At 48.5% G+C, this 25,476-nt stretch overlaps 2 protein-coding genes across 2 annotated transcripts; both read left to right on the top strand.

The window, feature by feature from the left end:
* Window positions 1–218: 218 nt before the first annotated feature.
* On the top strand, window positions 219–19,038 carry LOC102387384 (scavenger receptor cysteine-rich type 1 protein M130-like). The gene is made up of 8 exons (XM_025216368.1): window positions 219–360; window positions 10,522–10,836; window positions 11,252–11,566; window positions 13,940–14,029; window positions 14,517–14,831; window positions 16,863–17,183; window positions 18,490–18,531; window positions 18,617–19,038. The coding sequence occupies exons 1-8, from the start codon at window positions 219–221 to the stop codon at window positions 19,036–19,038; spliced, it is 1,962 nt and encodes a 653-aa protein (XP_025072153.1).
* Window positions 19,039–19,791: 753 nt separating this feature from the next.
* LOC112552029 (antigen WC1.1-like) lies at window positions 19,792–23,951 on the top strand. The gene is made up of 5 exons (XM_025216359.1): window positions 19,792–19,816; window positions 20,160–20,288; window positions 21,503–21,598; window positions 23,129–23,281; window positions 23,631–23,951. Exons 1-5 carry the CDS (start codon window positions 19,792–19,794, stop codon window positions 23,741–23,743), a joined length of 516 nt encoding a protein of 171 aa, XP_025072144.1. The 3' UTR covers window positions 23,744–23,951.
* The last annotated feature ends 1,525 nt before the right edge of the window (window positions 23,952–25,476 follow it).

Raw genomic sequence — 25,476 nt, 5'->3', positions numbered from 1 at the left:
GGTCTTGTTGCACAAATATTTTGGGGCTTTATCTCATGACAAGTGATGAGGACATCTATACACTTTTGTCTGGCATTAAAACATTGTGCTGTGACAAAGGTGGCACTTCCAGCTTTGCGACTCCCTGGCTGTACTCCTGTTTGGGGTGCTGCTTCCAGCCCTCCAGGGCTGGCATCACAGGGCCAGCCATGTGGGGCCTGAGTCAGCCAGCACGGAGCATGATATGCTCGTCTTCCCCTATGTTCAGCTCTGGCCCCATCCATGTGTACCTTTCTCTCTGGATCCCCAGGGGTGCCAAATGGATCTGGAAGGAGGTGTACACCCTTCTGGTGCTGTGGGGCAAGGAGGCAGCTTGCCCAGGTGAGTACCTGAATGTCCACATTTATGAAGCTGTGGATGCTGCGATGCATGCATGGAGCCAGTGCTGTGTGAAGGCCAAGGACCTGCAGGCCCAGTGGGTGGCTGTGACTGGCTATAATCATCAGTTTGTTGGGGCCATGTTGTAGCCCTGTGGGTTCAGGCCAACTCCCAGGATCTCAATATTGTGCTGTTAGACAGGAGGGTGTGACACAATTGCACATATACAAACACTCAAATCAATTAGGTGCATACACATGCACACTACCAGCTCAGGCACTTACACATCCAAACCTTCCTAGGCACATGCATACCTATCACCAATTCAAGCACATACACTATACACCCCAAAAGTTTGACACAGATCACTAATTCATATATCATGCACACAATGCAATATATATATATATATATACACACACACACTAGTTCACACACATACAACCCACCTAAGTTCCTAACTTTGATGGTACAGTGTGTGTGCGTGTGCTTGGGGTACCTGGGATACTTGCAGGAAGGTTCAGGTAAGATAGAGAGTTAAAGTTGCCAGAACCAGGATTAGAACTGGTGGACTACAGAGAAACAGGCTGAAGACCTGAGGCCTGGGTTTACTGGGACTGACTGGGGTTGGAAACTGAGGCAGACAGGTGAGATATTGGGGGGTGGGGGGCAGATAAGTGGTGGCAAGGAGGAGACAGCCAGGAAAGAAACTGAGGCACAACGGAAAAGGAAAAGACAGTGGGGAAGAAACAGGAGGTTTGGAAGCAGAGAGGAGCTCAGGACAGGTGTTGGAGGTGGCGGTGAGCCAGAAGCAGGAGAAAAAGAAATGAGATAGATGTTAGAGGGGTGAGGAGCAGAGACTGGAGCAGGGCCAAACCATAGTAAAGCAAAACCCAACTTAGGGGTCCAAATAACAGTTTTATTACACAGACAACACACTACACAGCCCCATGAAGTTATTGGTTCACACACACACACACACACACGCGCACACACACACACACACACACACACACACACACACGTATTCACAATGGCAGCAGGAGAAAGAGACTCAGTGGAAGGGCTGGAGTCCAGGTAGGGAAGAGAAGCAGAGTCCAAGTCCTTGGTTGAAGAGGGGGTTGGGTGGGGGGGGGTGATAACTACCTATCCATGCTGGAAAGGGGTCCTTGTCCAGTAGGTGTTGTCCAGAGGGGGGTTACTGGCAAGGCCTCTTGGTGGATAGGTGGTGTGGCATGGTGCTGGTTCAGATGGAGAGGGCATCCCACTGGGTCTGTCTTCACTGCCCCTTTTTATAGTGACAGACCTTGTGTGACCCTAGTGACAGGAGGCATGCCCAGGCAAGGATCAGCCCCTGGTGTACTGAGCATGTGTGCTCCATGCAGGGATGTGCAGTTTCGGGTGTCTGTAATGGTGGGGTACAATGGTAAAGTTGCTGGCTCCGCAGGGTCTTTTGTCTTTCAAATGCTGGGTTCTTGTCTCTGTTCCTGGGTGAGGTCTGTTGTTCCTGGATGAATCGATGCGAGGTAATGGCCCAGTCGTTACAGGCCATTCAGTAGAGGCTTGCTACCATTTTATTTCAATCATTCCCAATCACTCTCATTCATCCGGGAACCAATTTACATGGGAGGGGTATGTGACTTATACAGTTGCAACACAGGGGATGCCCGGACAGAGGACAGAAGATGGAGACTTGACATACAAAATGGAAACTTGATATTACTTTGGTTAACTTACATACACAGGCCTAAACCATACAATATCCATATGAAACAATAAAAATGTATATGAAAATGATAATAATACAATATACAACAGTCAGAATCAATACAAACGTAATAATAATACAATATAAAACAGTGGACATCCAAAACCAAAAACTTGCTACCAAAATAAAAATGTTAAAGCTAATCCTAAGTCTGAGCTCACTTATGCTTGTCTATAGGGAATAGAGAGGGAGAGAAAGAAAAGCCAGAAATAATTGGCGAAGGTAAGGGACTGCATATCTATAATATATATTTGTATTAAAAAAGAAAAACCGGGGGTTTTGCTACACTGTAACAGGGAGGCCTTCTTGGGGCTGATTTCGCCCTTGGCCCGCCCACCTGTTTCTTGGCCAACTGCCTGCCTTCTCTCCTGCCATGCCTTGTTGTTAATTAATTCATGATCTTAATTAGGTGGGAGGCTGCCCATTTCTTGCCCCGATGCCTGGGAGCGCTATCTGCTCCTCCATTCCTCCCCAAAACCGCAGTGCACACGTCACAGATGGTATTTATAAATTCCTCTTTATGTTGGGGTCTCAGCCACTGTTGGCTTACCCCTTCTCTCTCTAGCTAGACCTGTCAGGCAAAAAACCCCACCCCACTAATTGGGGCTTCACTCCAAGGCTCTAGCTCTCAAAAGTCACTTGGGCTCCTGCACCCTCTCTGGTGCTGGGGTCTACTCCACCCTGCCCACCCCCACCCCAAATACTGCACCCTCTCTGGTGCTGGGATCCGCACACCCCTGGATATCATACCAACAGTGGTGCTGGGGTCCCCACACTGCGGTGGGTCCCAATGAGACCTCCTCCTTTCCCAAATAGCCTCATCCCAGTCCTCCGGTTATTAACATTCAACGCAAAACATAGGCTTCTATGGCCATATAACGGAAAAATAATAATAAAGAAATAAGAGAGGCAACATGCCTACTTACTTTAGATGACAGCGTGGCGTATTCTTCCGAAAGAAGCTGTGGCCATGGCACTGTGGTCATTGGGAGTCCCCCTATCTGCTGCCCCTCTGGCCTTCTCCACTCACCGTTTATAGGGTTCTGGCCTTCCCCTTCCTGTCATCTGACTGGGTGGCAGGGCTTGAGCCTTAACCCTTACTTGATCGGTGGACATGACTGGGAGGTTCTAGATTTAAAGGGAACACCCTGCAATGTTCCCTCTAAGGAGTACCGGTCCATGAGCGTGCCGCTTTGGTCCATGAGTGCACTGCTTTAGAGCCGGCGGAGCCCACAGAGCAGTTCTCCCATGCTTGCCCGTGCATGCAGCAGTGGGAGCCGCCCTCCCTGCATCCCCATGGCCCCCAAGTGAGCTGCTCATGGCTCCATCCCATGCCTGACACTGGATGGGCAGCGCCTGTTAGTGCCCCTTCGCTTCAGCACACAGGGCAGTCATCCTGCTTGCCCCTACCCTGTTATGGCACAGTGTCTTCCCTCTCCCTATAATTTGGTAAAGTTTCAAAGAGAATCTATGATGTGAGGAACAGAAAATGATTTTGAAGAGAAGGCTTTTTTGTCAAGACTAAAAATTTAACCAACAGCCAAACTTTTATCTGTTCCATTTAGCGGTCTGATTTATTTTTAATAACTGATTTTTGTTTAAAATATAAAAAGCAATTTTACTAACTAGCATAGAGCTTTTAGATTAAGGGCTTCTGTTTCCCTAACAGCTTGCTGCAGACCAAAATATTTTTCCATTACTAGCTAGTGAGCAGTGATCCGTGGGCTCCACCGGCTCTGGGGAAATGCTCCGCTCTCCAGGCCTGATGCCACGTGCCTCCTCACTTCCTGAGGTGATGCAGGAGGGAGGAGCTGTTCCCTGGAGTTGGAGGAGCCTGCACCAGCCCCCGCCCGTGTCCCTGACCCTGTCCCCGTCCCTGTCTTGGGCAGGAGCTGCTGCCTGCCCTGCAGTGAGGAGCTTATTTAAGTGTCCCATGCCAGCTCTAATGTCTCCGCCGCACTCAGTGTCAAGCTCTTCTCTCGGCGGGTGCGGGGCCTGTAAAACTTCATGCATGGCAAGATTTTTCATTGTGTGCGGCTATGCATGCACCCACCTTAGAGGGAACACTGCCACCTTGTCTCTTGGTAACAGAGATAGGGTTCCCTGTTACAGGCCCGCAGGACCATGGCTCTCATGTAGGAGCTGACCCATATTCTGGTGCCCTGGCTGCTTCTGCCTATACCCCACCTTAATATCTCTGGAAGAGGGGACCTCAGGCCATCAGTGCTCCATCCTGAACTCCTGCCTTGGCTTCCCTGAGGGAGCCCTGGCCAGCAGCTGGCTTGGCTTTTGCCCTACCCTGAAACTGCTGATGAAAAGTGGCCGGCCACACCACTGCTGGTCGGCAGCAGCACCAACTCCTCCTAGGGGGAGAAGAGGGACTTTGGCTTGGCTTTGGCCCTTAGCCCACCAGAGGTCATAGACACCAGGTGGAGCCAAATGCTGCCTGACATGGGGAGCCCTACACCAAGCTGCCAGCCTTGCCTGCCCCAGATCTGTGGTAAGTCTCACACTGGGGGAAGGGCCCTTCCAGTTCCAGTTCCCATCCCTGCCCCTGCCCCTACACCTTGCCCTGGCCCTAGGCCCAGCCCCGTCCCCCCATACTTCCCCAATCCACCTACCTTGGTCCCAGGTTCCTCCCCACAGCACATAGAGAGGTGAGACACAGCTCAGAACTTTATTGAGTGGGCTGTGTCTCTGTAGCTGGGTGAGAAAAGGCCTCTCACATACTGAAAAAGGTGTCAGTCCCAGTGGCAATTTCCTCCTTGGCAGCCGGGATCAGGAATTTGCTGTGCTAGATAGGCCTCTAGGCAGTGGCAGAGGTTGCAGAGCAGTCTGGGCTTGCCCTCCATATCATTGTAGCTCAGGGTCCTGATCCAGGAGTGCAGGTATGACTGGGGCACTAGCAAGATCATCATCAGCAGGGTGTAGTGGCCTGGGATGCCCTCTGCCTGCACAAAAAGCCCATTGTGAACCACCCACAGCACACTTAGTAGGGGTATGCTCATGGCACAGCAGCATTTTGGCTGGGGGCTGAACCCTGTGTGCCTCCCTGGAGAGGTCCCAAATGTTGAGGGCGAGGGTGTGGCCAGCCCCTCACCCCAGTTCTCCAAGAGTTCTGTGTGCAGTTAGGCTTTTTTTCCAGGGGCTGGGCATCAGCATGGCATAGCAGTGGGCCTGCAGGGGTGGGTCAGGGGTCAGTTGGGGCTGGTGCTGCAGCAGCTGGTGCTGCCAGCATCCTGGTCTGGCCTGTGCTGGGAGGAGGCAGGGGAGACAGGTGGCGTGAAGCCAACTGCCTGTGAGTAAGCAAGGATAAGGGGCTCAGGCAGCACCCGCTTGGGCCCAGGCCTACCTGTCCAGCTGACCATGGTCCCTGGGCACCCACACGCAGCCAACCTCCAATATGAGGCCAGGCAGTGCAGGGCCCCTGGACCTGGATGCCCTGGACCAGGGCATCTTATCTTTCAAATGTTGCAAACTCTCACAAAAGCCTTCTGTCTCTTGCCTCTGCAGGCCAACATCAGGACACAAGGGAGAGGGCACAGGGGCCTGCAGCACCACTGCTGAAGTTTTGCTATTTGCTGTTGGAGCCACTTGCCTACTCTGGTGGCTGATAGTTGCAGTGGGGGGCTGGGTGGCTGACTATTGGGTGTGGTGGGAGGAGGACCTCACCCGGGAGGCTCCCCAGGAGGAGGCGCAGGTGCAAGAGTGGTGGGGATCCTGGAGTGGTGGCATCCCTGGACCCTTGAGCTGGTGATTCTGGAGTGGTGGTACATGGAGCGGCTGGAGCAGTAACTGGATGCCCAGGGCCATGCAGGGGAGTCTGTGACCATGCCTCCCTGCACCTGGCCCACAACTCCAGCCCCAGCCCCAGAGGAACCCTGGATCCTGCCTGCCACCATATAGCAGCTCCCTGGCAGCACATCTTAAAAGCACAATCTCACCCTCTGATCCCTGCTCAGCCCCCTTCCCTCCCCACCTTGGGGCTGAGCAGGGATCAGAAGGTGAGATTGTGCTTTTAAGATGACTGTCAAGTTCTGGCAGCTCCCTCTGGCCTCAGAATGGCTGCCAAGTGCTAGCAGACATGTGATCAGAGGCCAGAGCTCCCCCTAGTGATCACAGAGGCACATGGTAGGCTACTCTGACCTGGGACTTAATCTAGTCCCAGGTCACCTTCACATGTAGATGCTGACCTTATTCAGGTTACTGCACAGTAAATTACTGAGTGGTCAATTTAATGCAGCATAAATGCATGTGTAGATGCACCTAGTCTGAATAAAATGACTTCTTGGCTCCCAGTTTTTTGCTTTCTAGCCAGTAGTCAAAATTAGAGATAGTGACTATGCTAGAAAACCAGGCAACATTTCGTGGTGAACGACAAAGCCATACACCACTGGTATTTATCTCACATAATATTGGGCAAATGCTGATTAATGAGCATGAGTAATAATAGCCATGGTATGTGACTCAGTGTGCTCTTCAGTAATTCTGTCTTGCTTCTCTATTTCAAGGCATAATCAATGACGTGAAGCTGAGGAATGGTAGCAGTCCATGTGCTGGCAGAACAGAGGTAAAATTTGGAGATCACTGGATGAAAATATGTTCTGCTGCTGAGTATATGAAACAGTTTATGATACTTTGCAAACAACTTGGGTGTGGCTCTGCAATGAGTATCCATGATGCCAGCCATTTTGTGGAGGATTCCAGAATCTACATGGTTACAGGAGTTCTTTGTCATGGTAACGAGGCATCAGTCTGGGATTGCAAGAGAACTCCGTACATTATGGAGTCAACATGCCCTCCTTCTTTCTATGCTGGAGTGACATGCTCAGGTAAGAAACTAGCCATGCCTCCACCTGTCAGGAAATTGCCACGGAAGAAATGAGACTCAAAAAGAATGTCTCTCATCCTTGTGAAACAACATGAAAATGGGGAAATATCTTCAACTCCTATAACTGTTGTGCTCACTTGGAGCGAACAAATCCAAGTGTAATTCCCAATTCCGGTATCTTTAGAATCCCTTGATTAGCCTAAGTCCACTTCTCCCAATATCATATTCCCTATTTACTGTTTGTAGGATTTACTTTATTTTCAAATTTCAAAAGTAGTTTGTATTTAATAAGGTGTTGTATTTGGGTACTTAAATTATATTAATCTATATATAGCAGGGGGTTCCAAGTACCCGCCAGGGGTACTTGACACGGTCCTAGGGGATATGTGTGGGCAGGAAGGGATGGAGCGCCGCCACCCCCAAGGAGCAGGGCTGGGGCATGGTGAGGGCAGCAGTGCCCCTCTGCGGGGCGGGGAAGCTGGCACACGGTGGCCGCTGCCACCACCCACCAGCTTGGTGAGCTTCTCTGCTCCACCCTGCCCCTGCTCCTGGGAGATTGCGGTGGTCTGTCTCCGCCTCCCTGCTCTTTGTCTGGCTACGTGCCACCCCGTTTCCCCCCACATCTGACCACTGGGGATACTTGGAATAAAAAAGTTTGACAACCCCTGATACATAGTATCCAAGAACCTGTACTGTAATACTGTATAATCCTGTTATATGGATGATGTGTGAAACTGATGTAGGTTTTCCACATTTCTGTCTGGGGGAACTCAAGGAAGCAGATAATTGAGCATAGTAATAGTAGCATAGAGATTTCTTTTGTAGTAGCATATAGAGTTATTTCAGCTACAATATCCTGAAGGTCATTTTCACGCAAGAGCCTTATATAATCTGTAGTCTTTCATCTAGGGATAAAAAAAGAGGCAAACAAACTGTGGAAGCAGGGGATAGCAAAGGAGGACTATACCTATTTGGCTCGCACTTGCAGGAAGTTAGCAAGGAAGTCCAAAGCAGTAATGGAACTCAGGCTGGCAACACAAATTAAGGACAACAAGAGTCATTTTTCAGGAATATAGGGAGCAAAAAGAGGGTTCAGGGTAACATAGGACCCCAACAGGACAGGCTAGTGCAATTAGTGACAGATAGAAGGGACAAAACTGAGCTCTTCAATGACTTTTTTGCATCAGTATTCCTGAACAGAGAGAAAGACATATGACCTAACTGGACTATAGACAGGAACAAAGGGGATACCCGCCCAGGTTCAGTTACTGTTGATCTAGTGAAGGGGCACTTGGAAGGGCTTGACATGTTCAAGTCAGCAGGCCCAGATGATCTTCATCCAAGGGTGCTGCAGGAATTGGCTGATGCCATAGCAGAACCACTGACAACACTGTTTGAGCACTCATGCTGCTCAGAACGTCCAAAGGGACTGGAAAAGGGCAAGTGTGGTGCCTATTTTCCAAAAGGTGGAAGAAGGAGGATCTGGATAACTATAGACCAGTTAATCTCACCTCTATCCTTGAAAAAACCTTTGAAAAAATTATTATGGAACACGTTTGTGTGATCCCAGCAGGAAAAGCAATGCTGAAGGGAAACCAGCATGGATTTATAGCAGGTCGATCCTGTCTGACAAACCTTGTTTCATTTTACAACCAGGTCACAAACTGCTTAGATGCAGGAGTCGAGGTGGATGTCAGATACTTGGATTTTAAAAAAGTTTTTGATACAGTATCACATCCCATTTTCATAAAAAAAACTGAGTGGCTGTGACTTAGATGATTACACAGTCAGTTGGGTGGCAAACTGCCTAATGGGATGCACCCAGAGTGGTGGTGGATGGATTGGTATCAACCTTGAACGACATGAGCAGAGGTGTTCCCCAGGGCTTGGTCCTCGGGCCAGTGCTGTTCAACATCTTCATCAGTGATTTGGACAAGGCCTTAGCGAGCACACTGTCCAAATTTGTGGATGACACCAAATTATGGGGCAAAGCAGACACACTGGAGGGCAAGGAGTGGATTCGGTGGATTTGGACAAGCTGGAAAAGTGGGCAGAACAAAATAGGATATAGTTCATAAAGGATAAGTGCAGAGTACTGCACCTTTGGAGAGGGAATCACCAACACACATACAGATAGGGGGATGGCTTTCTAAGCAGCACAGCAGCAGAAAGGGATCTTGGAGTCATAGTTGAATCAAAGATGAATATGAGTCAACATTGCGACAAAGTGATCAATAGAGCTAACCGCACTCTGTCATGCATTCATAGGTGCACCATGAACAGGTCTTGGGAGGTAACACTTTCCCTCTATGGGGGGCACTGATAAGACTGCATCTGGAGTACTGTGTTCAGTCTTGGGTGCCACAATTGAAAAGGGATGTGGATAGCCTTGAGAGGGTCCAGAGGAGGGCCACTCATATGATTAGGGTCCTGCAGGATAGGTCCTATGAGGAAAGGCTGAGGGACCTGGTTCTCTTCACCTCTGTAAGAGAAGGCTGAGAGGGGGTCTGGTGGTTGTCTACGAATTTGTCAGGGATGGGAAGCAAGGAAGAGCAGATATTCTTTTTACCAAGGCACCCTTTGGAGCAACTAGAAACAACAGCCACAGACTGACAGAGAGCAATTTTAGACTAGACCTTAGGAAGAACTTGCTTATGGTTAGGGTACCAGAATCTGGAACGGGCTTCCAAGTGAGGTGGTGCTCTTCCCTACCTTGGAGGTCTTTATGAAGAGACTGGACAAACACTTGGCTGGGGTCATCTGACCCCAGCACTCCTTCCTGCCCAGGGCAAGGGGTTGGACTCGATGATCTACTGAGTTCCTTTCCCACCCTGAAAATCGATGAAATCTAATGGTGCTACTGCCACCTCCCAATGTGGGTGGTCATCTTCACAATCACTCTGGCTGTTAGAATGTGCCTTCCAATACAGAGACTGAGTTTTGAGACTCAGACTTTTCTTTACTTGGAGCCTTATGTCGTTTTTTTCAGCTGTGCAAAATGAATGAGAAGTGTCACCAGACCATAACTCTTTTGCTCACACTGCTATTAGAGTTTGAAAGAGGGTGCAGATAAATTTTCACAAATACAAATCATGCACGTTGCAAGAGAGTCAAGGAACAGATCCTTAGCTTGCAGTTTGTGGCTAGTACTTCTTGTCTTCCTTGTTCTCTTTGCTTTGCTTATTCCTTCTCCTTCCTTACTTACCTGTATTTTCTCTTGAGTGTAAGTGGTAGGATTATCTAAAGCTGTTGCCTGTTGTTCTAGAAATTGAAACCACAGATTTGTGTTAATATTTAGTAACAATGTAGAACAGAATATCAGAAACAAGTCAGAAAATAGAGGGGCATGGCATAAAATATGCATATGCCTTATCCTTTATGATTAGTTAAAAATTCAATAATTCGGTAGGTAGCTAATTAATGCTTGTATGGAGAGTTAATTCCCTATTTTAAAAACTATTTTTGTATCCAAAATGTTTAAAAAACCCATCTGTGTCTACTAAAAGCTGTAATGGAGGGCAAGGAGTTTCAATGTTACATTCATTGATGGACTGATTGACTCTAGGTGAGACACAGCCCCGGCTGATTGAAGGTGACAATGCCTGCTCAGGACGTCTGGAGATAAGCCATGGACACACTTGGGCTACTGTCAGTGATTCCCACCTTGATCTTAAAGCTGCCAGTGTGATTTGTAATGAGCTACAGTGTGGAGCAGTTGTATCCATCACAGAAGGAGCTCACTTTGGAGAAGGACAAGGGCCAATCTGGACTGAAGAGTTTCAGTGTGTGGGAAATGAGTCTTATCTCGCATACTGCCCCCGAGCACCACCCATGAATCGGACAGGCTCACATGCAAATGATATTGGCCTTATATGTTCACGTAAGTATTCAGAGTGATATGTTAAAAATAGGAATATAGGACCAACAGGGGCCATCTGAGACACTGAATCCAATCCCCTAGATTAGCAGGAAGCCATTTATGTATGTATGCATGTATTTATGTAGTTATATATATATCCTGCCCTTTCCAACAAAGGCTTAGGAATTCCTCATATCAGCCCTTCAAACCGTCACGTAAAAGACCAGAGCTTGGGTTTCGTAACAAAGTGATATCACTTCACTGGAAGCAGTGACAGTAAAACTAGAATCCATATCTGGCAAAATCCTTCAAAGTCAAGATAGTCAGAAAGGGATTGCCTCTTTCAAACTTCCCTATTTTTTGACTATTTGGTATAAAATGGGACATGGGCTGGTGTGTTTCTATCTAATCAGTTTCTCCCTTTTCTTCCCCCCAGGGTTCACAGGGTTCAGGCTGGTGAACGGCAGCACACGGTGCTCGGGGAGAGTGGAGGTCCAAGTGCTCAGTGCGTGGGGCACCGTGTGTGACTCACACTGGGATTTATCTGATGCCCACGTTCTCTGTCGTCAGCTTGATTGTGGATTTGCTGTGTCCACTCCAGGAGGAGGGCATTTTGGGAAAGGAACCGGGCCTGTCTGGAAAGACGCATTCTATTGTAATGGGAGTGAACTCCATTTGTGGCACTGCCCAGTAATTGCCTTGGGGGCCTCTCAATGCTCACATGACCATGATGTTAGTGTGATTTGCTCAGGTGAGTGCAGAAACAACACAGGATTAGTAGATAGGCAATACAGGACATGCCTGAATTTTCTACACAGAAAATTCAGGTGCATCAAACTGTGACCAGGCTCACGTCCTCTCATGCGCCTGAGTTGGGAGCAGACTGAGCCTGAGAGGAGCAGCTTAGTCCAGGACTGGTCCACCCCTGCTCTGCACCACTCCTGCAGCCAGGGGGAGCTCCATGTGCCAGGCTGGCAGGAGGAATCAGGGTAGCCCTGGCCTGGTAGAGTGTACTGGGGATCAGCTGTGGGCTGGCAGGAGGTACAGGGAGTCAACTGTAAGCTGGGAGGGGACTTCAGGGGCAGCCTTGGGTTGGCAGGGGCAATGGGGGTTCAGACCTTGGCTCCAGGGGGTTGTGGGGTGAGCTGGCCCCAGCTCCGGTGGCAGCTCTGAGCAGCATGGAGCTCAGGGCTAGCCTCTAGATCTAGAGGGCAGGGCAGGAGCTTTACCTGGCTCCAGGGGCATCTCTGTGCCACTTGGAAGTGCCCCCAGAGATGAGCAGCAGTTGTGGCCCCCTGCTGCCTGAGCTCACCAGGAGCAATATGCTCCTGGGTCAGTATCTATACATGCATTCAGACATGTTAATGTAAAGAACTGTTGGCTGATACCTGTATTTGTCAGTACTAGCAAATGGTGCTTTACATTAACCTACTGCATAGTAATTGCCATGCATGTGTAGATGGTGATGCTTTACTGAGCGTTATATTAATCCAATGCACAGTAAAGCACACATGTAGACACACCTACAGAAAGCGTGAGACTCCTACAGCTTTGGCTCAAGCAGTGGGTTTTTTAGCTCAGCTGTAGAGGCCTATGCATTAAGAGTCAGTTCTCTAGATGTACTTCCTGCTAGTGACATAGCATTAAGGATGTTGACCCACAAGACCAGCAAGGGATGTGTTTGGTAGCTTTGTGCCGGTGCCCAGAATACTTTATCATATAAATGTGCGTATTCTGAGTTCTTCTCCTTGCATTTCCTTTCTTTTCCTTGCCCATTAGAAACTATGATTCAGGCTGCAAATGCCACTGGTACAGACATTTTCAACTCAACCCTTTTCACTTTCCTCCCCCGCTTCTTGGTGGAGACCTATTTCAGAGGACATGGCTTTCATATGTTGCCATTTCTGGTATGCTTTCTTAGTGCAATGCAGCAAAAACCTATTAAAGTAATAGTTATTATTTGGAGATGCTCCCTAATTTAGTTGATTTGGTAACTGGGAGATGGTTGCTCAGTTAAATAGCTAGTCAGTCAGTCAGAGATCGATATAGAGTCTATAGGGACTGCTTATTGTTGAAGAATAAAACTTGTTGTGTAATTCTCATTTACACTTGCCCATGTGTACTGAATCTGATGATTACTAGATTTATGCCATACGTCTCTATTCTTGGCCATAGTAGCTGAATGGAGGTGAACATGCCCTCTAGCATCTCGGTGGTCATGTCTACTGTTTGCTTCTAGAATTTCTGGCAGTAGATGCAGCTGTGTGAATCGTGTTTTTAGATACCGAGACACCTTCAACCAGCTTAGTGCTATCTGAATGCCTCACAGCAGGAGGCAAAGCTGTAGGCTCTTCTGTCTGCCTTCCTCAAGCTATATTGCTACAGTGGTGGGGGGAGAGGAGGCAGCTAATATTTTAATTCTGGCATCATTACAAACCTGCCTGGGCCATCTGATGGCAGGGGTTCTCCTTTTGCTGGAGCTACACCCTCATCCCTGACAACAGAAGCTCTGCAAGGAGAAAGCAGAAGCTGCATCCATACCAGGTGTTTTGCAGCAGAGCTACATTAACTATAGGGTCTTAGTTTTCCATACCCTTTGCCAAGAGAGCTCTGCTGGCTGACATGAACAAAAGGTCAGTGTTGTTCCTTGGCTTCAAGGAATACACTTAATCAGAGGTCCTAGCCAGCAACTCTCTCTGCCAGGGCTTTAGCCTTGAGTATTAAAACTCTAATGAAGGATTTTCCTAAAATCCTTGTAACAGCAGTTGTTCGTCTTATCACTGTAGTTCTCTGAATGTTTGATAACTTTTGGTAATTTCATGCGTGCATTCTTCATTTTATGTATTGGAAAACAAAGAGTGGTGTTCAATGCATTTTCCGTCTTCCCTGAGGGCAGGTCACTCTGAATCACTCAAACTGTTGAATGGAGAGAGCCGGTGCGATGGGCGAGTTGAGGTTTCCTTTGGTGGCACATGGAGCAGAGTCCTGGATGATCAGTGGGACATGAATGATGCCAGCGTGGTGTGCAGGCAGCTCCAGTGTGGAGCTGCTGAGAAAGCCTATCACCCTGCAAAGTCTGAGCGCGGGACAGGTCCTGTGGGGTTTAGAAGTGTTCAGTGTGCAGGACACGAGTCTAATCTGACCCTGTGTAACACCTCCCTGTCTGAGACAATGCAGGCTGGTATAGCAGAAGACGTCAGTGTTGTTTGCTCAGGTGACTTCCCCCGAAAATCCTACAAACACCCTCTTCTGTCAGGGGTACAGCCAGGATGTAAGCTAGGAGTGGGCAATTATTTAGGTCTGCAGCAAACATGGAGTTTTGATGAGCTGTTACTGGCTATTTCAGGAGAGCGCCTCTGGGGTGGGGAGTGGTGTGTCGGGGCAGGGTATTCATGTGTGTGTGTGTTGGGGGTGGGGGTGGCTGCCTGGGTGCTAGGTCCTGGGAGCCTGCCAGGGGTGAGGGGTTGGGGAGTGGGGGGCATGTGGAGGAGAGCTCACCTGGGTGGTGCACCCCACATGGGGCTAAGCCAAGCTCACTTGTGTCAGAGCAGCCCATGGTGTGCTTCCACCTGCACATGCAGCTGGGCCTGGCCAGGTCCTGTTCTGTTCCCCCCGCTTCCCTTAAATATCAGAATGATTTCCATGGCAACTATTTAGTTATCATTAATCTGCGCATTAATTGCTGGGATTTCTTTTTACAGGAAGCAGGAGGATCAGACTGGTGAATGGGGCGGGTCGCTGTGCTGGGAGAGTGGAGGTGTATTACCAGGGCACCTGGGGGACCATCTGTGATGATTCCTGGGACTTGTCTGATGCTAATGTGGTTTGCAGACAGCTGAGATGTGGATACGCCATTGAGGCATCTCCTTCTGCTCAATACGGGCAAGGCTCAGGGCAGATCTGGCTGGACGATGTGATATGCTCCGGGGATGAGTCCGAGCTCTGGGCATGTCCTTCCAGGGGCTGGGGCCAGCACAACTGCCGACACAAAGAGGATGCAGGAGTGCTCTGTTCAGGTCTGTTGTATAGCTGCTCTCATGAACCTGGTAAGCAGTGATATAGTAGAGGGGGAAAATCTTTGAGGGGAGAGATAAGAATGATAGAGATCCTCCCTGGCTGTTTATTTCTCTTTCTTGCCTTCCCATTTATGACAGTCATTATTAAAATGCTGCAGTTTTCCATAACTGTCCACCTGGGTTATGAAAGAAACCAAACCTATTACACAATATGGACTGGGACAGACACTGCAGTATCTTAGGTATTTTGTAACTCTTGGTAACCGATGACTTTGCACAGGTTTCCATTTTATGCCTAATGACCAGGGATCCCAATTTTCCGTCATACAAAATCACAACTTCTCTGCTAAAAAACCTAAAATCCATGATTAAAATTAAAGGCCACCCCACAACACCCTCCCCGCCCCTATCCCCAGTCCTGCTGATGGCACTCACTCCCCAGCCACAGCCCCCACAGGCTTGCGGCTCCCCCAGCCCTGCTGGAAGGGGCCCCCAGCTGCCAGGGGTATGGACCCAGGTCCGTAGCCCCTTGCCCCTGCTGCCTCCCTGTTGTGGGCTTGGACGGGGCCGCTCCCTGCCACTACATGCACTCCCAGGGGACAGGGGGGACCCGTGCCCCCATATGTGTACCCAGGGCAGGTGCAGGCTGAGGCTGCTGCCCAGCTGGGGGGGGGTTGGGTCCTGGGACTGCCTTGCACCGCTGCAGGGTCCCAGCTGGGAGCAGCATGGGGCCGTGGGTGGCTCATCTGGGGAAGGCACGTTTCCTACTGCCTCACACGTTCCAGGGGACAGGGAAGACTTGCACCTCCAGATCTGTACCCAGGGCAGGCGCAGGTTGCCGGCTCTAGCTTCCACAATTCTTCCCTCCACAGGGGCCTCCGGAGTCTCCAGAGGCAGCAGGTGCAACTTGGCATGGCTAGGGACAGTGGGGCTGGGAGGGGATTCCTTGCTGCTGTGGGCTGTTACTCTGCTGCCTTGGCAGTGCACCTCTAGCGCCTGCCACTGCTTTGAGGGACCCAGTGTGGCAGGGAGAGGAGGAAGTACGCAGAAAAACTCTTTGCTGCTTCTTTCCCCCACCCTGTGCTGGTCTGATGATTCGCCTCCTGTGCACGGGGCTGCAGCGAGGGTAGCAGCATGGAGCTGCATCCCTCAAAGCAGTGGCGGGTGCTGGAGGCACGTCACCAGGGCAGCAGGGGGTAGGTGTGGGGGGCAACTTGCAGCAGCAAGAAATCCCTGCATTGCCCCACTCTCCCCATCTAGCTCTGGAGGCTCCAGAGGCCCCAGGGGAGGGAAGCAGGGTGGGAGCTTAAGTTTTCAGCCTGTGCCTTCCCAGGGTACATGTCTGGGGGTGTGGGAACCCTCTGCCTCCCGGGAGCGCACACGGCAGTGGGGACCTGGCCCTCTGCCTCTCCCTCCCGCGGACAAGCCACCCGCAGCCCCATCCTGCTCCCAGCTTGGGCCCATCAGCTGAGAATTGCGACCCCGGGTCCCAAGCCCCAAGTGCCACCCGCTTGGGCAGCAGCCCCAGCCCTGCCCAGCTCCCTCCCTCCCTCCCTCTAGGGGCCTCAATCCCCCTTTTCCCCTACATGTACCTGCTGAATCTACTCTTCCACGTTGCGCGGCGGGCTGCCTGGGGCCATGTGCATGTCCGTGCACGTGGCACCCCCTGTCTCTCCGCCTTCCTCCCAGGTCCCTGCAGGCCAGAAATCTGCCAGCCTGCAGGGAGCTCATTGCAAAATGGCAAAATCCACAGGTTTCTCTGGTAAAATGAGAAATCTGTGTTTGCCTCAGGTAAAAGGCAAAATCCACGGTTTACTCCATTTTTCTGTGGGAAATGGAAAACCCGGATCCCTGCTTATAACCTTAGGATCTTTGGAAAACTTTTTGACTTTTTCAGTGATTCTTGATGGAAATTGTTGCTACATTTGCTCCTGCATAGAGTTGTCAGTGATCTCCGGGATTTCAATCTGCATACTTCAGGTTATACCAGAATCAGGTCAGTACAATTTGATTTTTTGCATTTCCCTCTAGAGTTCATGGATCTGAGGCTGGTGAATGGCGGTGACTGTGCTGGACGGCTGGAGGTTTTCTACAATGGGACCTGGGGGAGTGTTTGCTCCAATCGAATGACTCAAGCCACTGTTGAAATTATATGCAAACAGCTGAGCTGTGGAGCTGGAGGGGCATTTGCAAGAGAGTTTGCATATGGAGAAGGTTCTGGTCCCACATGGCTGGACCACATTGAGTGTCATCATGAGCATCACTGTTCCCTTTGGCAGTGCCCATCAGAGCCGTGGGCTCTTCAGTCATGTGATACCCGGATAGAAGAGATGCACATTTCTTGCAGTGGTAATTTTAAAACCATCTTTAAACACACATACACATACACACCCAGAGGATACACCACCAGCCTCTGATGTAAACCTGCACCTGCATGTGTGCCCACAGTCACTGAGGCATTGACAAAGAAAAATTTTGCATTTTTAGGCAAGGTGCTTTTGAGGTGCATATTTATTAGGCACCCATTTTTGTGGGTGATATCTTTTACTGGATCAAATGTTTATTTGGGAAGGACGTAGATAAGATAGCAGGTACCAAAGTCTCCTTCCTCCAGTTTTTGGGAGAGAAGTAGTCACAGTAGAGCATTGGACATTTTTAATTGATTAGACCGTTTTTCATTCTTAAGATTATAACAAACTTATTTTAATTATCGATTAAAATGAGAAGACAGCCTGTGGTAAACAAAGGAACATTATTCATTATAAATAAAGTGTGTATTACATAGTAGGCATTCATTTTTGAACATTATATGTGCAGCTTTGTTGTTTCTATTTTGGGGATGAAAATCAGTGGTGGATCTAGGCTGTGAAATTTGACTCAGGGTGAGAATTTTCCAAAAATTCATTTGTGTCTATTTCTGCAAGTGGCTTGGAAATGCGTGTGAAGATGCTGGATCTGAGCTGTAGGTTCATTTCAGTTCCAGGTGCAGTACAGTTGTTTCTCTTCACTGGAATTCCCTACTACTCCAGGTGTTTTTCAGATAATAAAACTGTTCACTATCAGGTTCTTTATAAAAGGATAGGGAAGAGACTCATAGAGAGAAAGCATGGAGTGAGAAATCACAAGCACACATATGCTGTCAGAGAGCTGCAAAACATTTGAGAAATCATGATTATCACTGTAGTACAAACCCTTCGGGTATTACATAAACTAGAACTTACATCTTATTTATACATGGTGTGTCTACACATACCCATATGGTGATGTAGCTACTGCACCATGCTGTAGTACTCCCTTTTGGAAGTACTAAAGCACAGCGCAATAGCAGCCTGTACTGTGTTGTACGTTGGGCGCCTGGTTATTTTTAGCTGCTACATGGCCATTGCGGCACACTATAGTGAAGGAGTGCAGTGCTGCAGTGAAGTAGCTGCTGGTCATGTATAGATGCACATGGTTTCCATGTCAGCTGAGTGCATCGCTACAGTGACGTAGCATCACATGTAACCATGCCCACAGTGTAGCAGTGGAGAGGTTATTGGTTCTACTTAATTTTTCATGTATAAATTCTACTTTATTTTGCATGAAACACAGTAATTAACTTTAAGTAACTCATGCATGGTAGTATTTGTTTCTGTAGGAGGAAAAGAAAACAGAACACAAAACCCATTTGCTGCATGCCCAAGCTCTACAAACTGCACAGGTATGAATGCTTCTCTTTATATCTTCTCAATCCCTAAGGACATTACCAGCTCTCCAGTAACGTGTAAAGTTTCTGCCTTTCCCAGACACAGAAAAGATCCGTGTTGTGGGAGGAGAGGACAGCTGTTCAGGGAGAGTGGAAGTTTGGCACCGTGGCTCCTGGGGAACGGTGTGTGATGACTCCTGGGACATGGCGGATGCGGACGTTGTGTGTAAACAGCTGGGCTGTGGACCTGCTGTGTCTGCCCTGAGTGGAGCAGCATTCGGGGAAGGGGATGGCCCCATCTGGTTGGAGAAGTTGGACTGTCGAGGGACAGAGTCATCTCTGTGGCACTGTCCTGCGAAGCACTGGGAGGACGCTAACTGCTCCCACCATAAAGACGATGCTGCTTGTAATGTGTCTGGTGAGTACAAGCCTCCTTGGACAGGCTTGGCAGGATTCAATAAGGAAAACTTCCTGCAGAGATGGTATGTGAGGCTAGAAAGAGACGATGTCAGTGGAGCATGAGTGGCTGTGCTGTGATTGGTTGTGGCACAACTTATTGTGCACTATGGGCATCTACAGATACACCTGGTTGCTGAGCCCTAACTTGGAGTGTGTCTGAGTGAGGGAAAACCAGCTTTCCTAACTGTGTTAGCTAATTATTGTCCGAATAGTGTATATGTATTTGCATATAAGATGCAGAATGGTGGAAAACTTTGAATCTCTTGTCCTTCCACCCATCCCTCTGCCAGGCAGCCTTATCACCTGGGCATAATGAATAAAGCTAATCTAGTTATTTGCACTGTGGATCTGTGTTCAAACCATTATGCAGTAAGAGCTGGCAGCCCCTTGGTAGCAGTAACAGTGACTGACAGGTTTTTGATAAAGTATGCAACTTTCTGATGCGTGGTGCTGGATCCCCCTGCCCAGCTATGTATCAGCCCCCTGTTCCTTGGCCATAGGACTGGATGGTGAGGGGTGTAACCTTGGAGGGCCCAGGAGGGCTCGTGTGTCAGCCCATGGAGCCCCTGCTCTTATCTGAGGCTCCGGTGTTCCAGTTTATTAGTATTGTCCCCACTGCTCCTAAAGCACAGGGAGACTTCTTTCTCAGTTAGCCCACAACTGTCCGTCCCCCGCTTGAAAGGAGAACATATATGTGATGTGCCAGTTCCACCTGCAGCCACACAGGGGGACGATCCCTTTGGTAGATAATGCTTTACCTCTCCATTCTTTCAGAGTCCAACCCTTCTTCTATTTCCCTTTGCAGATGCAACAGGAATGACAACTTCCCCAATGGGAACAGGTAAAGAATCCCCTTCCAATAAGTGCTGCATTTTCCTGAGAAATGAGTTGTAAATCTGCTCTCAGAGATGAAGTTTCTTGACCGAAAGTCTGATACCTATGAGGCAATGGCCCCTGGGCTGTGTCCTGCAGGGCATGCTGACTGATAGACATTGCTGCTCAGTGGGTTTCCACTGATGTGCCTGGGCTCCTGACTCTCGCTTTAGCATGTGGGTTACTCTCCTGTCTCTCAGTATTTGACCTTTGACTATTTATGGTCCAATTAGTAACTGGGGATATTCCCTTGAGATTCATTTGTCTTTCAAAGAATAGTCTCTACTGCTCCTATGTTTGTTTCCTTTCAGAGCCACCTGCCACAGACAGCAGGGGAGACATGGTACCCATTGTCATCTGCATTATTCTGGGGGTCCTTCTCTGCTTGGTCCTAATCATTCTGGCTGGGCTGGTGCAAAAAGGCAGAGCACAGCAGAAAGGTGAGTCGCAGTGGGTTTAAATGATATAGAAATACCTCTTTGAAGTTGCAGGGAGAGTTTTAGGGTATCAGAAGGAAGAGGGAGATAGTGGAAAAGAACCTAGACTGGGGTGCTCAACCCCTAGCCTGTGGGCCAGATCCTTCCCTCAGCGCCATGCAATTCAAACCCATGGTATCCCAATGGATCCTGTGGGAAGACTTGCCGAATGTGGCCCCAAGTGCTAGATTGAACATGCAGAGCAGCACGGGGTCCGATTCCAGTTTGTGGGGCCTAGGCGCGGTGAGCAGGGAGCTCCGCATCCTGATTTCAGATGGACAGCATGGCACAGAGCTCTGCACCATCTCCATCCTCTCAGGTTTGAGCTCCAGTGCTTCTCCCACTGCCCCTGCCTGGCTAGGATGAGGGTTTTGATGGGTGGAGAAAGCACGGAGGCCAGGGCCAGAAATTGGTATACAGGGCTGGCACAGGGCTTGATTCGGCCTGCAAACTGGTCTCGCACCATTCCTCTGGCCAATGGGGCAAAAAAATTTGAGCACCAATGACCTAGAACAATTGGAAATACTGTGGAAATATGTGAGAATTTAGGTGAGTGAACTACAGCTCTGAGCAATATTGGATAGTGCATTATCCTCACTAGTTGCACCTGTAGGATTCAGTCCTACAGACAAATACATCTGTAGGTACAAGAAATTTGGAAAGCAGAGAAATAAGTGTTGTTACTCCTGGAATATAAACTTCATGTTGGGAGAGGAATTATTGAAGCTGCTGTATGGGCAATAATGTGCAGTAATGAAATGAAAAGAAAACAGACATTTTAAGACGAGAGATTTTGTGCTGGTGCAAAAGATAAAGGAAGCATCTCCAAAGAAATTTTGAAAGGGAACACATTTAAGCAGAGAAATAAGTGTTGTTACTCCTGGAATATAAACTTCATGTTGGGAGAGGAATTATTGAAGCTGCTGTATGGGCAATAATGTGCAGTAATGAAATGAAAAGAAAACAGACATTTTAAGACGAGAGATTTTGTGCTGGTGCAAAAGATAAAGGAAGCATCTCCAAAGAAATTTTGAAAGGGAACACATTTATTGTCTGGACTGGGATATTTTCTGGGCTAAAAAAGAAGAACTGCTGACAGTCCCTCACTGACCTGTGGCAGAAGGGTTTAATACTATTTCCCACCTTGTGTTCTACTAACCACATACTCTTGCTTTCAGCATCCAGAAAATTCATGCAGCCCTTCTCTGAGGCTGTGTATGAAGAGATTGACTACAGCTCAATGAAGGAGAAGGGGCAATCGTTTGCTCATTCAGGTCTGTGCATTGCATTCCTAACACAGAGCCACTGTCTAATTCACTTGTCATCCTGAGATCATGAACTAGTCCTAATTTCCTGTAGTTTTCAACCCCCAGAGGGATGAAATGCTGCAAACACTAGCTCTGTGATGAGACCAGCCAGTAACTGGACTTCTGTCAATGAGCGCCCCACCCTGCTTACAAATCAGACTTTGCTAGTCCGACCTGCAGGGACACTTTCTGCAACATTGCCCATATTGCACTTTTGGAGTATAACTAAATATGGCCCAGGAAAGCATCTATTTTTAGGGTCAAATAATTTGAAAATGGCGTTGGAATATTTGCATAAGAACTATTCTCCAGCTCCTTCCCTTTGCTGCGGTGGTCAGTGATCTGCTGTGTGGGTTCACTTTCCTTTGTTGTTTTTTCCATCCTCCTCCTTTCTCCCACAGAGTGTGGCACTGATTTAGTTGTATGGCAGAGGGCAGTGACAAAAGGGTTTAAACAGACATCACCAAGTGAAGTGGACCAGTAGTGGCAGTATGTCTCACTACACCTGATCTGCTGCAATGGGTAAAACACATGTTGCCCGTTGTCATGAACTGATCAGGGCCTGATCTTCTGGGACAACAGGTGATGTGTTCCCCGCTTACAAAGATGTGTCCTAGAGGTTCCCCATGGCACATCCATGTAAAGGGGGAAGCTGAGGTTCCCCCCTTACAAAGAAGTGCATCAGAGATTGCCCAGCATGAGTTCCTGTAAGATGGTAAAGCTGGGCATATATTCCTGGGGGCTTGAGGGACCTGAATCTGCAAAGTAATTCCCAGGCCTTGCAGGATCAGTCCTCTCAAGTTCCATGAGTGCTAGCCTGGGGCAGCTGAAGAGCATGGGTAGTTCTGGGTTGTCTGTGCTCCTGTGCATAAAACAATCAGACGTCTGCTGCAATAGGATGGCAGAAACTCTTATCATCTTCATTGCAGCCACAAAGTTAGGGCATTTGTGGTGCGACAAGGAGTATGAATTCCTGTTTGCCTGGCTTTTGTGCCTCGATCAGAATTTTCTACCCTAAGAAACAGAAAACTCATGTTGTGCTCTATGTCAGAAGACAGGCATGTTGTTCAAGTAGTAAGTAAGTTTGCTATTGTAATTAAAGCTACTATTGAAAAGAAAACAGAATTTTACACTTATTTGTCCTGGGATGTCAACTTCATGTTAGGAGCAGTATTACTGCAGCTGCTAACTATGAATTAGTTAAAATGTAACATCTATTTTCTTAGTCAAGGTTTCAAAGAGGTTGTTACATAAAGCTGCTACTCTGATTAGTACTGAATGAAAAACAAGTACTTTTCCTGATTTAAAAAATAGAGAATCTAGGTCTAAGCAGAGAATAGTCTAACAGGCTTCCCAGTCTGAATTAATGCAATTGATGGAGAGAGCATATCAGGGCTCTTTCTGGGCATATCAGCCTTTTGTCCCTGACCTTTACTTAATTTCTCTATTCAGTGTCAGGTCTGTCCTCATCACTATTAATTCTCATCTGTATTTCAGAAGCATCTGTACTGCCCAGAGATGCCACCAGCGATGGTTATGATAATGCTGGAGAAATTTCTGATCCAGAACACAGTTCTGCCTTTCACCAGAATGATGAGGAAGTCACTGAAGCCCCAGAGGAAAGTGATGCGACAAGGGATTCACAGACATGTGAGTGAAGTTGCCATATCTTGCTGTTCAATCTCTGGTCTTACTGATGTGTAGCAAGTTTTCCAGTTATAAAATTAAAAGGCTCAAAAAATGAAGCATGCTTAATCTAAAGGTTCAGAAATATGAGAGTTCAAAATATTTTATTAATTATAAAGTTCAAAAATATAAGTCACTCCCACAGTAGTTGGAGGCCTCCCTCAAGATTCCTGAAGTTATATGCTCGGAAGTAATGGATATACCTGTATTTCATGGTGACCTTGTTCACTAAGGAGTAGATAATTGTGGTGGCTCACCTTAATGGCAAGGCAGGGTTCAGTTCGGTATCATGTGCTTCCCTTGATATTTTCAGGTTGGAGTCTGCACTCCCAAAGAAGTGGAGCTAACAGAAAAGACCCATCCCTGCCTCCTGGGGACATAGAATATGATGATGCTGAAGATGGTTTTGCTGGGACATTGATGTAAGAATGTCTGTGTTTAGCACAAATGCCCTGTGAGGACACACATGCTATATGATTAGGAGATTCCTCTCAGAAATGCTGACTGGGCCAAAGAGTTACTAGAAACTGTCCCTGCATAGCCGGTAGCCTGATCAGCTTCTTCTAGAGGCTGATGTAGTTGCAAGTGTATTAGTTTTAGTGATAATTTTTTTAAGTTGCCATTGATCAGGATGTCTGAATAGCTCCTGCTTTTGTATTCCTAAAACATTCCGCATCCTAAAATTAATGCATTTTCTTATTAAACCCTTTTTGAAAGCTTGTTCCAGAAATGATATTTCTCTCAACCTGATGTATTGGGTCAGTTCCAGGGGATGATAATGGAGTGAGAATGAAAATGCATCACAATATAAGATAACAATAAAGAGGCTTGTCTACATCCAGGGGGGGTCAGTTAAACTCTGCCTCCAGGCTCAGCATTGTAGGGACATGCAGCCCCTTGGGAGCCTGGTTGGAATCTGACCCATAGTGGGCACAGCAGGAAATGCTGTGGGGGCATCTGTGCCCACCCAGAGGGCTCCTGCCCCACCATTGCCCCACAAAAGGGAGAGAGAAACCAATAAAGAAAAAAAATCCAAAAAAGACATTGGGGCTAGTGAATCCAATAGGGGCAGGTTGGGGTGTGGGGAAGTGGAGGGCAGGGGAAAGGGGCTGAATCTCACTGGTCTACAGCCCCATGGGAAACCAGGCAAGCTATGCCTGGGGAAGGTGGGGCGTGGGACACCCAGAAGGGCTGGGTAGATTTGAGCTGGGTTACTCAGCCACATAACGCCAGGGCAGGGGGAGTGGACCACAGGACTTATCCCACAAGGGCAAAATACCCAGTGCAGTTTGCTGAGGCAGGTGTGAATAAATGACTGGAGTGTTGCAGGGGTGTTGTGTGTGGAAGCTCAGTCCAGGAGCCCCTCAGGCCTCCAGCCAGGCATTTAGCAGCAGGGGAGCAGCAGGGAAACAAAGCTCAGGTTCAGATGTGGTGACACAGGTATGAGGGAGTGCAGGAGCAGTCAATTAAGGATGTAAACCAGTGCAGGTGCAGTGTTGGGAGGTGCAATATGGTGCAGCAGGAAATCCACCCCTCTCCTGAGAGGGGGCAGCAACAGTACAGGCGGTCACCAGCAGCAGCAGTGGGAGCAACCGTCCCGGGCAAGGTCAGCTACTCAAGGCATGGTTCAGGTAAAGGTGAAAGTGAAGGTAAAGGCAGGGGGTGGCCTGCAGAGGCAGCTGAGGCAGCTAAGGCACCCTTAGCTGCTGGCAGTGATGGTGGTGGAGGAGCCCATGGGCAGCACAGGAGGATGGTAACAGCAGCAGAAGCAGCCCAAGCCTGGAAGGGGCACAGCTAACTTCCCCCCAAAAGCTCCTGAGAACGAACAACAGCAGCAGCAGTAGACAGATGCAGGAAGGGGCGTGGCCATTTTCTCAGAAGAAGCTACTGTTTATTTGTATCTTCCATTGGACATGGGCCTTAAGGCCCATCCAGTTAACTAATAGTCCCCACGATGTGGATCCAAATGTTGAAAGATGCAGCTAATATTTTTTTGTTGTTGGTGGTGGAGACGGGGAGGGGAACTAAAGGAAAAAGTTTGGAGTGACTTGGGGGTCAAAATGTGAAAATAAGGGCTCAAGGGGGGGAAACTGAGTAGAGCCCCCTGGGCTGCTCCCACTCATCCTCCAAGGCATCTAAGAAGCTGACTGGTGCTCTGC

This window comes from Alligator sinensis, unplaced genomic scaffold (genome assembly GCF_000455745.1).
Source record: "Alligator sinensis unplaced genomic scaffold, ASM45574v1 scaffold537_1, whole genome shotgun sequence".
Classification (NCBI taxonomy): domain Eukaryota; kingdom Metazoa; phylum Chordata; order Crocodylia; family Alligatoridae; genus Alligator; species Alligator sinensis.
Note: the sequence above shows the minus strand (reverse complement) of the source record. Positions and strands in the feature narration are given on the sequence as shown.